This window comes from Ctenocephalides felis, unplaced genomic scaffold, assembly GCF_003426905.1.
Source record: "Ctenocephalides felis isolate EL2017-DRISC unplaced genomic scaffold, ASM342690v1 CF-g0.4_SCAFFOLD_03571, whole genome shotgun sequence".
In the NCBI taxonomy this organism is placed as follows: Eukaryota; Metazoa; Arthropoda; class Insecta; order Siphonaptera; family Pulicidae; genus Ctenocephalides; species Ctenocephalides felis.
In genome coordinates, this window is record NW_020539725.1 from 15791084 (window position 1) to 15809042 (window position 17959).

Consider the following 17959-nt stretch of genomic DNA (forward strand, 5'->3'; position numbering starts at 1 on the left):
TTGACCAAACCAAAGCTGACAAGTACCATGAATGAGAAAAACAAGCGTTTAAAATGGCTGATGAATAGAACTTTAAGATATACTTTAAAGCAGTATATTGTAACTTATTATGTATTACAAGATATATTTTGAAAGTGTAAGTCAATCAAAATATCGTTAGCCAAGGAAAGCGACGAGGGCGTTGTTTTGCTAGCCAGGGTAAGCGACGAAGCCCACGACATTTTTTGAATATGTTTAAAAAAATCTGTTATTTTTGAATTATATTTGATATTTTGTCCTAGAATACTTTGGATGAATATAACGCATTATAATTAATATATAATATAAGTGGGTGGTTGGTAACCAGAGTGGATCATTCCATAAATCGAGATAATATGAGCTATGCTGAGGCTATGATGTGTTTTCCACTAAATAATGTTGTCAAACTGGAATAAATATTATATTTATATCTTTCGTTAAAGCAGCAAAATTTCTGATCTGTCTCTACAACTCCACATTTTACGAAAACCCAGAGTGATCTACGGGGCTCCTATTTTATCTTCTTATATATAAAAATGAATCGCAAAATGTGTTGGTAAGCGCATAACTTAATAACTCCTGAACCAATTTGGCCAATTCTTTTTTTAGAATATTTGTTGATGTCTAAGGATGGTTCTTACGGCGAGAAAAAATCGAATAATTGCCAAGAAAATCCTAAAAACTGACCTTTTCTTTTTCTCATACAAACGTTTTCTAACTAAAACGTAGAATCAATTTGAGCTTTATTGCTATTATATAAAGTTCATATTAAATTAACAAGCACTCACACTGTACTCCTTCTGAACGATTATGCAGATCTTGTTAAATCTTTCTGAAGTTTGTTAAGAAAATTGTCTAGGATGTATGTGATATGAAGTAGTGGGATGTATGTGCAATATTGTAGAAATAGATAGAAAAATTTAAAAAAAACGCCATGTCATTGTTTGCATTGAAAACAAATGAAAACTATCATCTGCCAAATATTTCAATTTACTTATGAACCTAGACAACATTAGAATATGTATAATAAATTATGATTATGAATAAGAAAAATGAAATGTCTACATTATTATTGTCAAAAAGCAGCTGAGGTGTGCCAGAAATTAAAATAATATAAGATACAATATATGTATGGCAGATTGAATGATACACATATAAACAGGATATGATAAATTAATTCACTTAAAATATGAAATTAAGTATTAATCAGGGCCGGTCCTACCTTTAATGTGTTGCATGCGAAAAATACGAGCGCACGCCTTAGGAGGCGCCAACACAAGATTCGGATATGAAATTTTTAATATAGTTTTTTTTTTCAATATATAACTTCTTTGCATCTTTTACTAATCTTTCCACAATATTTTTAAAATTCGTAAAAATTTCACTGCAATTTTTGATATATTAAATAAAAAAAAACTAGTTGGTTTGGTATTTAGCCTTGAGGCAAGTTACATGAACTTCCCGATATGTGTAAATAATCGACTTAATCAATAAAAAATAAATTAATTTATGAGTGATTATAAGTATTCTGAGTGGATTTATTACACATCATTGCAAACGAACGAACGAACACGTTAACTTGAAGTATTTTCTAAAAGAAAATTTTCGGAAATCAATAATTTTAATTAATTAATAATTATAATTTCGTAGGACTTTATGGTTTACTATGTTCAAAACCAAGTACACTATCCTTATACCAACTAAATCATCTAATTTTATTTTTAACAAACGTCAAAAAAACTACTCATTTTCTCAAACTTTGATGAATTTTTAAAATTAAACTACTTGTCGTAAGGCCGTAATAATTCAGTAAGTTCTATAAGACCATGATATATATCGCCAAAAAAAGTTCCATGAAAATCGGCCTAAATTTTTTTTCAACAGTTAATTACAAGAAAAGGGCTCGGTAGATTTTTACCTAAAATGTTTAAATCGGTTCGGTAGTATGAGCTTAAATGTGGACGAAAGGTTTAACACTTTTTTTCAAATTACAAAGAAACGGCTCGGCCGATCGTCGCAAAAAACTGAGAAACGATAATTCTTATCGAGATACATCAAATGCTTTTTAAATATCTGAAAACGGATCAGGCGTTTTGAGCAAACGTCGATGAAAGTTCTAATTTTGACAAATGCCAAAAAGACCATACTAATTTTTGCAAACTTTGACGAATTTTTAAAGCTAAACCAGTTGTCGTAGGGCCGTAATATTTTAGTATGATCTAGAAGACTATGGTATCTACCGTCAAAAAATAATCATACAAATCGTCGAAATTTTTTTTTTAAACTTTATTACAAGAAAACGGCCCGGCCGATCTCTACCAAAAACTAATCAGCACGATTCCCAACCAATATCTTTCGAACGGTTTTTGAATTTTCAAAATCGATTCATTATTGCGGGCTAAAACGTAGACGAAATTTTTTTCACTTTTTTGCGATTTATAAAGAAACGGCTTCGCCACTAGTCGCACAATATTGACAAACAATAGTCCTCATCGAGATACATGGAATGGCTTTTAAGTTTTTTGAAATCGGTCCAGCCGTTTTCGAGAAAACGTCGATTTACGGCAAAAAATTTGTTCACATACACGCACACACACACACATACTTTTTCCAAATTTGGTCTCATTCGATTCAGAATGGCTTGAAACATCGAGAAAACATAAAATTAGCAATTCGGATTTTTTTATGAAAACAAACTTCTCCTTCGGGAAGTTAATTAAATTAATTTAATCCAACATGAAGTACCAGTGTTATGTTATGGTTATGGTTGTGTTATACCGTTTAAAAAACTTCAATTTTCAATATAGTGTGGGAATTGAGACTCATCATTTTATTTAAAGCAGTTAATATGTATTTTGGCGTGAAGAGTAATTTAAAAAACAATAATTATTATTTTTAAAGTAAACGGTAAATATTAGTATATTATATTAAAAAATTATAGACATGGGTACAGGACATCGTTTTGTCGGGTCAGCTAGTTTATACAATAAAAAAATAATAAAAAATTATGTAAAAACAAACGGTTAGTATTATGTAAACTAATTCGAGATAATATAAAATACTTTAAAAAGTAGCAAATTTTTTGACACGAATTAATAGCGTATATTTGGGATGGTCAACTCTGCTTGACGCAACAGCTCAAATATAAATATAATATAAATATTTAAGTATCGATCTACTTTCTTAATACTATAAACTTCTTAATACAATAAAGTTATTTATTATGTCTAATAATATTATTAATTTATTTTATTAGCATCACAGTTTCCAATACGTCTTTGTTCCAACAAATGTATGAACAATTGTTGATTTCTCACAGGTGGCGTTTGTTTCACAAAGGTTGTGAAGCTTTTGATGACTGAAGGAAATGTATACAAAGAATAATATTATGGTTTCTCGTAAAGCCTCTGTACCAGACATAAAATAGATTAGAGATGGTTATATTATTATAATATTGACCTGTGTTAAGTTGAAATAATAATTGTAGATATGCCATACTTTATTGGGGGCTTTCAGACTTACTGATTAAGATAAAAATAAAAATTCAAATTTTGAAAACTTCAAATAAAGAATATTTATCTGATTGTACTAATAAGAAATAATCTCTTGTTCAAATTCATAAAAATATTAAATCGATTCGAATGCAATTATTTCTCATAATAGAGAACTTATTTAACACCTACATTAAAATTTATACTACGCAAGAATAATGTGTTTTTTCAGTTTTTTTCTTTCTTGCAGCAGTTTTAGCTGATGCCCTTTCAAATATACCTATAGATCAATATGATACATTTACGTCATATTGTACTTTATTAATATAGAAAAGGCAAAAATATCGTTGAAACCATGAAGAAGTTATTTTGGTAGCATTCTGGTGCTAGGTGCCGATTGGCAAAACTTCGATCAAAAACTTTTAAAGTCGAAGGAATTCCATATTCAAGAAATTCGGATGAAATGGATAAAGCAATTTTGAAATAAACTGTTTATGATCACTACAACTTCAACCCTTCTATGAATAATTGATCAAAACCTTTGCTCAAAAAAATAATAATTTACTTTCTATGCTGCATCTAATTTTGAACCAAAAAAGTTCTGAATATAATTCATTCTGTTTCTATTTTATAATTTTTGTTATAATCATCACAAATAAATTATAAACCTAATTTGTAGGTATGGGTACAATATATAATATATTATTTAAGGTACATATTATATAAGGAATTTGCCTTAATGAAATAATAATGCCAAATGTCGTTTGGCATAAGAGATTTAACTTTTTCTAGTGATGATTAACATGGATCCTCTTCAAAAAATTTTAGAATATCAAATATCGTGAGGGTCTGTTTGATTATTTCTTTGTCCTAAATAGTAATGTGATATTTAAAACTGTCCATAAATAGGCCCTTCACCTAACAAAGCAAAATCATTTATCAAGATTTCTAAATCTACCAATATATTTCTGGACTATTTCCTGGGACTTTAATACAATTTTTAATATTAAACTTTATTGTTAATAAAAATTAATATTTATGTATTTATTGCCTTTGATCAACATTACATTTCTTTGAATAAAATCATGAAAAGCAATAAAAAAGACCATAATTTTTGTATAATTTGTGTTTATATATTGTAGTTTTATATAATTTTTAGGTCTCATATTTTAAATTTCAATGAACCTTCACTCAATTTGTTTAGAAAGAAAATGTCTTTTCACCTAGAGAACACACTGGCAAATAAGGACCCGACAATACCATAGGTTTCGTTTGGGTTGGTTACAAACCGGAATTTATGATACATAAATCTATCGATCGAATTTCAAAGATTTAAAAAATATTTTTTTCGCAAACAAAATATTTCTCATTATAGATATACAATGCCTGTTTCTTTGGCCAGATAAGATAAGAAGTAGTGTTAACAATAGGTATTGTTGTATCAATCAACCTTAACGACGTAAAAAATCTATGTGCGGCCACACATTTTGCCATTACTAATGACACAGTTGAATATTAGAATAAATTCAATTTGCATATGATTAGTTGCAAATGTATATTTACATTATATATGAGCATTGGTCAATAGCATAGACTATATTTGTTGCGCAAATATCGTATTGTCGAATCTAATTAAAATTATTAAATAGTTATTTTTAATTTTTCAAAAGACATTTTTATGTGTTCGCCAAAATCTGGCATGCTAATTTAATATTTTCTCGACGTTTCAAGTCATTCAGAATCGTTTAAGACCAAAATTGAAGAAAGTATGTGTGTATATGCTACTCTTTATAATTAGTAAGAAAGTGAAGGATATCAAAAGTTGGGGATCGTGCTGATTAATTTTCGGTAAAATTTGGCCAAACTGTTTTTTGGTAATTAATTGTTGAAATTTTTATACGATTTTGATGAAATCTATACATTTCGACATATATTTTCTAAGATAGATAACACATAAGATAGTTTAAGCATATGTTCTAAAATATTATAGGTCTAACAACCTGTAAAGAGGTTTATAAAAAGTTGTTAAAGTTACTTGGCGGTGAAAAAATTTCAAACTTTTATTGTCACAATATTAGAAGTTGCTTAATCTCAATTCGTGTTGGTTAAGTCGATTATTTACACATATCAGGAAGTCCTTGCAACTTGCCTTAATGCATAATGTCATTTACACCTAGTTCCACAAGTTATCTTATTTTTAGTTTAATTATTAATATTTAATAATATTAATTTAATAATTAATTTAATAATTAATTAATTAATTTAATATTAAGTTTAATTAATAGTTTAATTATTAATTTAGAAATGTTTTTTTGCTTTTAGGGTAATTGCACATTTGTTGTTCTTAATATATTTTTGATTGTAAGTGTTATATGCTGGGAATTAAAGGTTGAGCTTTTATGTGATAAATTAAAAATCAAATAAAATTATGATTTATTTATGTATTATGTACGTGAAATTTAAATCTTCATTAAGAGGTTTCTATTTCTGCAAAACTCTTCTGACTGTTTACGTGCTTATTTAATTTCTTTAAGTATATAGTCTTCCATTAGTTTTACCCAAAAAATTGGAATGTAACAATTATATAATAAAACTAGTAACTAAGGGTATAACTATATAAAATAGATTGTTATTCTTTTGCAAAACTTGCAGAACAAATGATTTTATATCAGCTTGTTTAAAAATTGCAGGTGTGTTCCACTGTGATATATGTTTTATTTTTCCATTTATTGTTTTTATGTCTTTATTGGTGTAGTTTTCTAAGTTGAGAGTTACTAATTTAAAAAAAAAATATTAAAGCTTGGTCAGTATTCCTGTCTAATACTGGTGCTGTTGTACAGATTTTATCCTTTATGATCATTGACTATTTTTTTTTCTGGAAAATTTAATAATCTTCCTAATCGTATATTTTGTTAAGCACCATTTGTTTTATATATAATTTTTTTTCAAAATACTTGAAACTTTTATCAGATATATATGAATGCCGAGGATATAAATGATTTGACTTCTACGAGCTCTTGTTGAATTTTTTATATGTATTTACTTCTAGATCATATTAAATATCTGAATCAGTCCTCAATATTTATTTTATTGCTTTTGTCTTATTTAAAATATTACTAATTCTAATAATTTGGTTTTCAATTATTATTTAGTTTCATTTTGTTTCTATCTAAACAACACTTGACTAACGAGATTAGTCAAGGTCTTTAAAATCTGTTCAAATTAACACCAGATACATAATTCAAAATCTCGAATTTCACTGTCAAGAAATCTTATACGAGAATCAGTGTCGCACAGATGAAATTGACCACATGTTTCGGCCACACACTCGCAAAGTGTTTCGTATGAAATAAAATAAATAACACCAGACCTTGGGAAAACATGGCTATAATAATCCAGCAGAAATATTTATGTAGAAGATACTTGAAAATTTTGAAGTAAAATGTAAAATGCACTTAATCTATCTGAGTAACCAAGAAAGGATATCAAATAACTTAACTAAAAAAAGAAAATAGGGTAGAGCGGGGGTTAAAGGCCAGAGGATAAAAAGGTCCATCACCGATATATAAAAAAGGGAAAGTTAATTTTTTTTACAAAAATACTTGAAAGTAGAGGGATAAAAATGTATAACCAGACATAACCTTGATTCTAACAATGTTGCTATCAGGAGATAAACGACAATGTTTGAAAATCCACAACAAAAGTATTTTCTTTCGTTGTTAGTTTTTTTTGGTTGTGAGCACTGTTGTTTAGTTTACGTAGACTTAATATAATTTTTAAGAACACGCTAATTAATTGTTTTGTTAGTATTGTTAATTTTGCCTATAATAAATAATAAAATAGCCAGTATAAAAGCTTATGCGTGGATGGGGTAAAAAGGACCAACTGAACCTTCACAGTGAATAAGAAAATAAATTTAGGTAAAATAGTAAGTAAAATAACAACAACAAGAGATAAATTGAATAAATATATAATCCAACTCTGCTGATGAATATTTATGACAAAATACCAGATCAAGGTTATATACAGTAAAAAATGTATCCATGAAATATATATTTTGCTTTGGTTGAATAATGTAGCTATTATTGTGTAAAATCTCTTTAAAACTAAAAATAAAACATTGGACCTATCGCCCTCTTAGCGTCCTTTTTTACCTTGCTTATGAAGTAAAAAAGACCAGGTAACAATTTTTGGAAAGAAACAAAAAGACACATTTTTGATGAATCAGCAGGAGTTTTACTTAACATAGTCAGATAGTTGTTTGTTAGATATGTGTTATTTGTTGTGATATAATAGGTTTGGTATTCACAATGTAATTGCTCAAATTCAAAGTAGAGCTTTGTGCCACGCCCTACCCTACTACATTGTTCTAAGAAATAATAAATAATTTTATATACATCAATATTTTTAATGGAGTTAGCTGGTGAGTGGCTTCAATATTTAATTCATATATCTCATTCAAAAATGTATTTTTAAATATGTATATTTGCATTTTAATAATGTAAAGATGCATTATTGGACTTAATTGTTAGCTTTATTTTTTGTCCTTTGTAAATTGATTTAATATCTCGTAATTTTCCTAAGAATAGGATGCAGTAAAGATTTATTGACTGATTTCGGTCAATTTTATAATACTGTTTTTTATCGTTAGTTTATCAACATATTATATTTATTTATTTATTTAGTATATTTATGCAATACATACAAATATATACAAAAAAAAATAAAAAAGAAATAAACACAAAATTTTAGTTAGGGTCTAATCCTGATATGAAGGTGTATGAGAGTTATAACTTGAATGTTCATCAATAGAGTAAAAAATATGTTCTTATAGCCACATTAGAAAAATAATTTGTAATACAATTAAGCCTACTCTTATCACGATTTAGAGGGCAATGAAAAAAGCTGTTGTGTTGTGTGAGAAATAAACATAGTAAAAAAAAATTTTCTAAATAAAAGTTGTATAAATATTTTTGTACCATATTACAAATTTTACTTTATAAATGTAGCATTACATATCCAAATTTTTATTAAAACAGTTTTCGGAATCTGATATAAATCGACGTTCGTTCAGTATGATGAACTCGCATATCCGATGACCGTATCTTTTTAGTTTTTGGGATGGGCCTGATGGCGTTTTGTTTGACACTATGTAGATCAGCGAGCCGCTTGTTTGCTCAAGATTGTGATTTTATGATTCTATCCCCATGTGTTGTTTCTTGACAAAAAAGCATGTCTGGAGATAAGAACTAATTTAAGAGCCCTGACTCGAGAAAAAGACAGAATGTTAGTTACAGTTTGGACATACACATTTCGTAAATTGATACAAATTATAAAATTTGATTAAACTACACTTTTGCATGAATCAATAACATAAAATATATGAAGAATATGTATAAAATCTCAAAATAATTAATTATTATCAATTATTAGCCCACAAATTAATCTTGTATACTGGAAAAATATACAGAATTCGAATAGGAAATATTTAAACTGACTATAGTCAGTAACTATAGTTACCTAAATTTTTGAATTATATTGGTTGAGAATATTTAAGATAATCATTCATTAATAATCAACAATCATTTTATTTTGCTGAAATCTAAATAAAGGTATACGATTGATGTACTATAATAATTCAAATAAGCCAATTATATTCAGATATATTATTGTAAAAAATGCAGCAGTACAATTTGAATTTTATGCGTATTAACAATATGTTATTAGGTATACTTTTTGACTTGTAACTTTTTATTTTTTATAATAACAGCTGAACTTTTGAATTGGTCACACTAAAAAGTAAAATTATAAAAGATTTGAAATGAAAAAAGTTTATATTGTCGAATATAAACAATATTTATTAACTGGGCAAGTTATATGTAGTAATCGCACAAAATCGAAAATACAATTTTTTACATATATTTACGTGGTCTTCTGAAGATTTTGGCGTACTTTAGAAAAAATCGATGTGTGTGTGTATGTTTCGGAAATACAATGAAAAGTGAAAAAAATGCCATTTGGCGGACAAAAATGTTCATAAGACATATACACATTAAATTATCATATATTTTTTTATTTATTTTTCTATGGTCCGGAATACCATTGTTTATCTGTTATACTGCAACGCGGCGCCCACGCGCTGCCATATTTCAAAGTATAAGACAAAACCAAAATTTTAAAAATCTCTAAAGATCGATTTTTTTAGAGTTCTAAAAGAAAATTGAATCTTTTTTAAAAATATTAATTGTTGGTACGGGAAGTTCCAGCCATTATGCCATTAAAACTTTTATTCGGTCTACAAAAAAGCCTTAATTAAACGTTTTGTAACTATTTTAAACGTGCATCAATAGATTTGATTATGTATTTGATTCTTCTTTTAATTTTTTTTATATAAATAGAGAATACCTAACAAATGAATTCGGGAAGAAAAGTTTTTTGTTATACGTTATTTTAACCATTTTCCAACATTATTTCTAGATGAGTATGGTGCATTCAAATCAACAATTTCTATAATATATAATAATAAGTTGTTAAGTTAAACTTTTTTATTTCTGAAAACTATCTAAATTAATATTATTGTCATATATTTTGAAAATTGACCATAAATTGTTATTTATTTATATTATTCTATTAAGCATCTGCAATCATATAAGGTGCTACTTATTAAAAACCTTCTACAAGCAGTTTTATAATAAAATTATTATAAAATATATGCAGTTACAGTATTGAATATTCAATCAAATCTACGCGAATACATAGTAGAGGGTGCGTTCGATTTTAACCCTGTCTCGCGGGGGTGTGCGCATTGGCGTCACGATACATACCGCGCCATCTTATATGGAGTAGCTATTACTAAAAATTAGAAACTAAACATTGTAATATTAAAGAATTCATATATTTATTTATTTTAATTTATGTAAAATTATGCAAAACAATACCAAAATTAAATTGGGCTATATACAAATCATCTAATATCAAACGTCTAAGATGACCAAATCTATATCCCGTTCTTACACGCCTTTTAGCAGCATAACACAACCCTTAAATGATGAAAATATTATTATTATCAGTAAAAATGGTTAGAATCATGAAATTGTTAAATCATTAAATAATTATTGTTATCAATAAAAATTCAGTTTTTTGTAAATATTCTCATAGATAAGTAAACATATTCCTATTCATTGCTAAATTGTGATTTTGACTTTTATATACAACACATTTGTATTCAAAACGTAGATAACATATTGAATAGTAATTTTGCATCATTTATTGAATATGATTCTTTCACCTTTCTTTTCATAATTGTGATAAAGCTGAAATAGAGTTGATTATCTATCTTTGTACTTAACACAATTATTTTGCTTACAGATCTCATAAAGGAACTACTATATTTATTATCGAGTTCATTATCTTTTATATCATTTTACTCTTTCATAAATATAAAGCTTTTTATAAGTATATAGTGATTATCATTGTAACAGACATCATAACATACTTAAGCTTTAAGTTTATACGAAAAACCGACATTATAGGAAACAGGTTTTCGAATAGAATTTCCCCAAAAACCAAGTTTTACCGAAAGTTTATATAAAAGAAAACATTTTCTACAATAATTCATATAGAAAATTTCAAGTCATTAGAAATAGTATTTGACTAAATTTTTTTTATTGTTCAATTTTATTGAAAATAATTGTTTTAAGTAATTTAGTAAAACGAAAAAGTAATAATATTTCAGAATTTGTGCTTAATTTCAATAAGTGTGTAAATATTTTTATAATATGGAAACAAAGAACGGCTATCGATGTACAATAGTGTTTTCAATAATCTATTCTATTTGGCTACATATGTCATTTTTAATTTCTTTCAAGTGTAATTCATACATTAAAAAGCGGTATTTTTACTGAAAACCCGGTAATCGAATTCTTTCATTTACTTAAAAAAATAAAAACCGACAGACCCCCATTCTTATTCTAATAAAATATAAATTTATTACATGACTACGCCAAATTCTCCAATGGTTAAAACTTGGTTGTCTCAATATGTTTGTCATATAATTGAATAAACAACCTAATTTCATTAAGCTTTATATGTCAGATACCTCTTAGTCATTTTGCTGAAATCATTTATCACGCCGTAAACCTCTTTCGCCTACATACCTGTCTCTACTACCTGTAAAAAACCAACCCGATTTACATACACTCAATGGAGTAATGACGAGCAAGAAGAATGTTAAACACCTCATAACTATCAGCGTAATTTTTCCTCATTTCCTTTCTCCATCGCTTTCACTCTCATCCGAGCTTTTCGTTCTCAGATGCTTTGCACTTATTACTCGCGAAAGCTCTCATCGCGAATGAGCTTTAAATTCTTAAAGTTGAACTTTCGTTTTTTACGCGGCCGACGGCGTGCGATGCTATGCGATTCACTAAACTTAGGGCTGGTAGATTTATAAAGTTTATTTGTAATTTTTATTCGAAATTATAACATATTTTTTGTTAAAAAATTCTGAGCAAATATATTTGAATACATATTCAATGTCTAGGATTTTTTTACAATTAATTTTTACTTTCTAGAAAACTTTTGAGACATGAAATCTTATTAAAAACAGTTTGTATCATAATTTGTTGTATTTACATATAAGGTAGAGCGGCGTTAAAAGGTCTTAGTCAGCAAGGCCATTATCTCAAAAACAAGTAAAGTGTCGATTTTTTAACAGTGCTACTTTAAAGTACGGAAAAAAAGAATCGAGCAATTGCAATCAGGAGATAATCGGCCACATTGTCAAATTGTGTCAAAAACAAAGTTTCTTGGTTTACAATACCTGAATATATTTTTTCAATATACGTTATTTTATTTCTTTATAAGACGTATTGTTATTTTTAAGGTATACTCAACAGTTTTTAATATAAACACTAGAATATTTTGCATGCAGTTGGGGTAAAAAGGACCATCTAACCTTTTAACCCGTCGAAGTGTAAACAATAAGAAAATAATAAATAAATGTGTAAAATATGTTTATAAAAGCAATTATAGAAGACATAAATAAAATTAACAGTTTTTCCAACTCTGATGTTGTATTCTTCTAAGTTTTATACGAAAGTTGTATCCAATGCGATCTTTATAGAAAATATACTCATAAAATGGGGGGGGGGGGGTAAATGGAAATTTCAAACATAAGTTGTGTTACCTATGTAATACCTCATTTGTAATCAAGAAACATTGATTCTGTTCATAATAAATTAAACAGAAATAACTACCAAAGTAATAAAAGTTAATAAAATATTATGTCTATTATGTTTGAAAAGCTTATTTAGATTATGATCTACAATGATGGATTGGCTGGGAGTTTTACTGAACATAGTCAGATAGTTGTTTGTTGGATGTGTGTTAATATTGGTTTGGTTTTCACAAAAGAATTGCTCAAAATCAAAATTGATTTTTAGGTTTAATATGTTAAAGCTTTACCTTAAGTAAAGAATATTATAAGAACATTCTTGGTTTCGAGGGAAAAAAATTGTCATGTCGCATATAGCAGTTCAAATTACTTCCAACATTGCAACCAAATTTTTATACAATAAAACTAAATAGCATCACTCGTAATTCTAATCCATTCAATAAATTCATTATTTATTATTCATTAGCCCTAAGTCTAAATTCCTCGTGGTACGAGTTCAATGTTTTGGTTCGGAAAAACGAGGGAAAATGAGTTTTCTTTACGTCTGTACTACCTACTACGAGTGCAAAGCGAGTACGCGGAATTAATTATGACGTCGGAAAAACGGCGCCCTTGATATCTTCTCAAAGTAGCTGTGTTATTTTTATTTTTATTTGGCTTTGTGTGTGTTCGCAGATTCGCTTATTATTATTCAACGCGAGTTAAATCAAATGAGGAGCTTTTTGCGAATTTTATTGAATACGGCTGTTTTTATTCGGGAATGTTTTATTTATTTAATTTAGGGATGTAAATGATCTTTTAGGAGGATATATAGTATATACATTACTTAAGCCTTATTAATTAAGGTTAACTAGGTAACGTTTTTTATGCTCTCTATATTCTAAATATATATATATACCTTTGCTAATTAGTTTTATTTTTCTCCTTACTATATTTAACTTTTTTTCTTCTAAGCTATGTAGATTAATCAAATGGCAATAAGGGATAATATTTTAATAAGTATGTAATTTATTGTGTCTAATAATAAAATGTAAAGAATCATAATTTCCCAAGCAGGTGATTAAATTTATTTCCAGCTTGTATGTGGCAGGTATATACATACTCATGACAGGAACAAATAATGCGATAAAAAACAGATAACATTAATTGCTTAACGACCGCCATATGATTCATACAACTTTATTTATATTTCACACTTTTATACAAAGATATATTGTGTATCGGTTAATTAAATTAATTCATAATTGATACTTCAAATACTAGATAAACAACAAATGTTTGTTTTGATTGTCGTGCATTTTTAAATATTTTTTGTTAGATTAGAACAATTTGAAGTGCAAATTTCCTTCATTAATGTGCGCACGTTTTAACTTATCTTATAACGCATTGTGTTACGACATAATTATGAATTATGTTTGTGAATTCTATTTTTTTCTTGATTTTATTGTAGAAACCATTTTTAATACTATCGTGTTTAATTTTTCCTATATTTTCGGGGATGTTGAAGGATCTAAATTTCGGTTTTGTTGCGTGTCGGTCATTATAACAGGACACAATTTTTTAAAAATGGGTCATAATAGATGATAGAAAAGGTAGTCATTTTATCCGTTTTTTATAACATATTTTATATGAAAACTAAGGTTAGAGTGTATTTACGCCATAATAAACGGTTGGTCAATATATGCGGAGTTATGCTAAATAGATTATACTGGATGTAGGATAAGGCGGAGCACAAAGGTCCAATTTGACGAAAAAAACAATTACATCAAATTACATCAAATTACATCACAACGAATACTAATTCCAGCTAATTTACAACAATATTTTTAGCATTTTTATAAAAATTAGTTTTTTGTTTCTTTTTATTCCATAGACGGGGTGAAAAACGACAAATTTGTTTTTATTATTTTAACCGTTTTTAATGTTTTATAGAATAACTCCTAATAGAATGCGATACAGTACAATTATTAAGTTAAACAACAAAATTTTAAATCATAGCTTAAATATGTGTTATTAAACATAAAAAACAGAACTTTTTATCATTGTTTCTTGAAATACAATCATTACAAATGAAATGAATGCAACTTCGGTTTGAAATAACTATTTCAGGTGCACATTTTTATTAAGATCGCAGTGCATTCAACTTTCGTATGAAACTTTGAAATTGACTTGGAATACAGTAGAACTCCAATTATCCGAATTAATGGGGACCGGGACCTATTCGGTGATCAAATATTCGGATAATCGGAGTTTGTTTTAAAAAAATTGCCATTGGAGAGAAAAAAAGTTACGCTTTGATATTGCACTATTTTTTTATTGAATTAAATGAAATAAACATGATATTTTCACATGTTTTAAATAATAAATAAAATAAAATAAATGTTTTAAATAATATATAGAAGCCTACACTGGCTTCGCGGGTGGAAGAATAATAGCGCACTTAGAATTTTTTTGGACAATTTTTTTTCTGAAAGTGATTCGGATGGATAATCGGCGATTCGGATAGTCGGAGTTCGGATAATTGGAGTTCTACTGTAATTACTAATTTGTGAAATTGCTTTTTAAACTTATTTCATATTTTTAGTTACTGTTTTATTATTGTTTATACCGTGGGAGTGTATAGGTTTAGGTATTCCTTTTCACTATTTTATATACAACCAATCTTATATCGACATTTAAATAATTTCCAATAATCAGTAAAATGATTAAAATAGATAAAAAATAACTGTATCTTCCATATCATCGGTCAAACTCTAACTATTTAAATCTATTTCCACTTCAAATGTTCAACCCTTAATTTTTTCGACTCAACCCCATCGGTCAAGTACAGTAGTGTCCCACTCGCCGATACGTAGCCCATGTCCATCGGCACACTATTGGCCGATTCAGCCAGAACGGCGGCCCAATCGTGCTGTCCGGTTCAGGCTGACCTTATCTTAAACCCGCACACAGCCGTAGAGCGCCCGAGCTAAGTCGTAGCGTTCGGCACAAGAAGTTTGGGGTAGTAGGGCTACACATGAAACACACACGTGCGCAGGACACCGTTAGACGGGGACCGATATATGACAGAGAGAGGTGTATATCTCTGTCTTGTTTCGGCACACGGTATAGTACGAGTACGACCCTTGGCTAATGTCGAGCGATGCCGAGAGCCGGTGCGGAAACAGCCGAGCGCGCTAACCGAAGAGAGGGACAGCGGACCTAGAACCGCTGTCCACTGGGCAAGTATCGTCATATGCGGACGACCGCTAAGGGTGATCGCACGATTCACATGCGCTCCGCATAAGTAAATCATAATTAATCACAGGATAGTGTTTTTATCAAAATGTTGTTTGTGAGTGATTTATCATCATCAGTGACAATAACAGACTGACATATTATGTTTGTGTCGTAATTTTAGTGTAGTAATTTTAAAAAACTTTAGTTTCACGCGAACTGTTTATAATAATTTAAGTGTGTAGTGTGTTAATTACTAACAGCCGTCAAAATGAGGATCAAAATGCCGGCAGTTAGGATCGCTCAAGGTGAGTCCTTTACCACGTTACTTTCCTAATACATATTCCTCGTGTCTTTAATTAATCCACCCCCAGAAGGGGGTGATGATTTTTCTCCTGCGCGATATGAAAAACAGCGAGTTTGCGTTTCGGAAAACAGCGCATGCAAAAATGAATCTAAGTGGGGGCGTACGGTTCGCGCGATCTCGCTAATAAAGAAAAATAAATTAAAAAGTGCCAGAAGAATCAAGCTCTCGCTAGTAAAGATACGCGAAAGCTCACGATAGGAGCTTTAAAGTTTTTAATGAAAAGTTTTGGTCGTTTGATATTATGATAGTTGGAAAATTTGAGTGGATATAGTTTTTAGATGGATGTGACAGATTTCTTCTTAATTTATAGAATGTTCTAATATAGCAAATATTATTATCACTTGTGTAAGTTAATTCAATGCTGTGTTATTTTATTTGATTTTAAAACAACATATACTTAAAAATAAAGTTATTAAAAAATTTGAGTGTATTGCTTTTTACTTGAATTTTTACGTGAGTGTGACAGATTATTTGTTAATTTTTGCAATTTAATATAAAATATCTTTTATATTCACTCGTGGTTCAATATACCAAATATTATTATTACTTGTGGCACTAGCTAATTTATTGCTGTGTTTAATGTAAAAACAGTAAATATTTAAAAATAACACATTATAAATTTATTTATAAAAAAAATGAATGAATTACTCTTCATATAGACGTGACAGATTTCTTCTTAATTTTTGTAATTTATTTTTTTATTCTATTCACTAACAGATATCATTTTTACTTATGATAGTATTAAATTTAATACAGTGTAAATTTATTTGATGTAAAAAATGACGTATACTTAAAAATAAATTTATATCTCATAAAAAGGGATATTAAATATTTCACTATATATAAAATAAAATTTAATCAAAGTGCTATAAAACTTGCCTAACAGTGATTTGTCCCACATGTAATAAAATTGTGATATTAACTTTAACTTGTATTAATTTAAGTACATATAAAATATAAAAAACTGATTGATTCGAATGAGTAACATAGAATAAATAAATTTAATACTTTAGTATTATCAATAGGTTTTTACATTAAAATAAACCATAAGTTTTATAAACCCGCACATATTATTTATTATGGTGATCTATTAAATAAGTGAAATTAAAATACATTTATAATTGTTTAACTTCTATAAAAAAAATAACATATTGTTATTAAAATATTTAAATTAAAATTTTCATATATCTTCTAAATCATAATTTATTTTTAAAATAATAAAGATTTATTTATCACCCGCACAAATTATTCATTATGATCATCTATTGCTCGAATAAGAAGTATATTTATTATTGTTTAATTTCTACAAATTAAAATAAAATTTCAATAATTAAGAACTAATATTTAAATTGAAGTTTTTTCAATGATCATCAAAATCAAAATTTATTTTTAGGCGGATAAATAGAGTGATGAATTTTGAAACATAATTATGGTGATTAGTATAATACCTCCCTCTTTCTTAAAAAAACTGTATTAAATATTTACTTTATTGAACTTTGAATACACAACAAAGAAATTTATTTTAAACGTTTTATACATTTTTTCTTGCTTAAACTTTTTTGATGTAATGTGTGGACTTTCAAAATTTATCAAAGTTTAAATTAATTTTTAATATCTGATTTCATTAAATTAAACTACTTATTATAGAAAGCTTCGTTTGATGTGAAAAATATACAACTAAAACTTAATATT

The 17959-nt window shown here is 27.9% G+C and overlaps 2 protein-coding genes across 2 annotated transcripts in view; one reads left to right on the forward strand and one right to left on the reverse strand.

Moving 5' to 3' along the window:
- Positions 1–17959, reverse strand: part of LOC113385683 (B-cell lymphoma/leukemia 11A-like) — a 238793-nt gene that overhangs the window by 123410 nt on the left and 97424 nt on the right. The gene's annotated exons all lie outside the window — the stretch shown is intronic.
- LOC113384418 (B-cell lymphoma/leukemia 11A-like) overlaps positions 16122–17959 on the forward strand; it is a 61091-nt gene continuing 59253 nt past the window's right edge. The window contains exon 1 of the mRNA XM_026622132.1: positions 16122–16208. Within this exon, the coding sequence (XP_026477917.1) occupies positions 16172–16208 (37 nt within the window). The 5' untranslated portion in view covers positions 16122–16171. The remainder of the gene's footprint in view (positions 16209–17959) is intronic.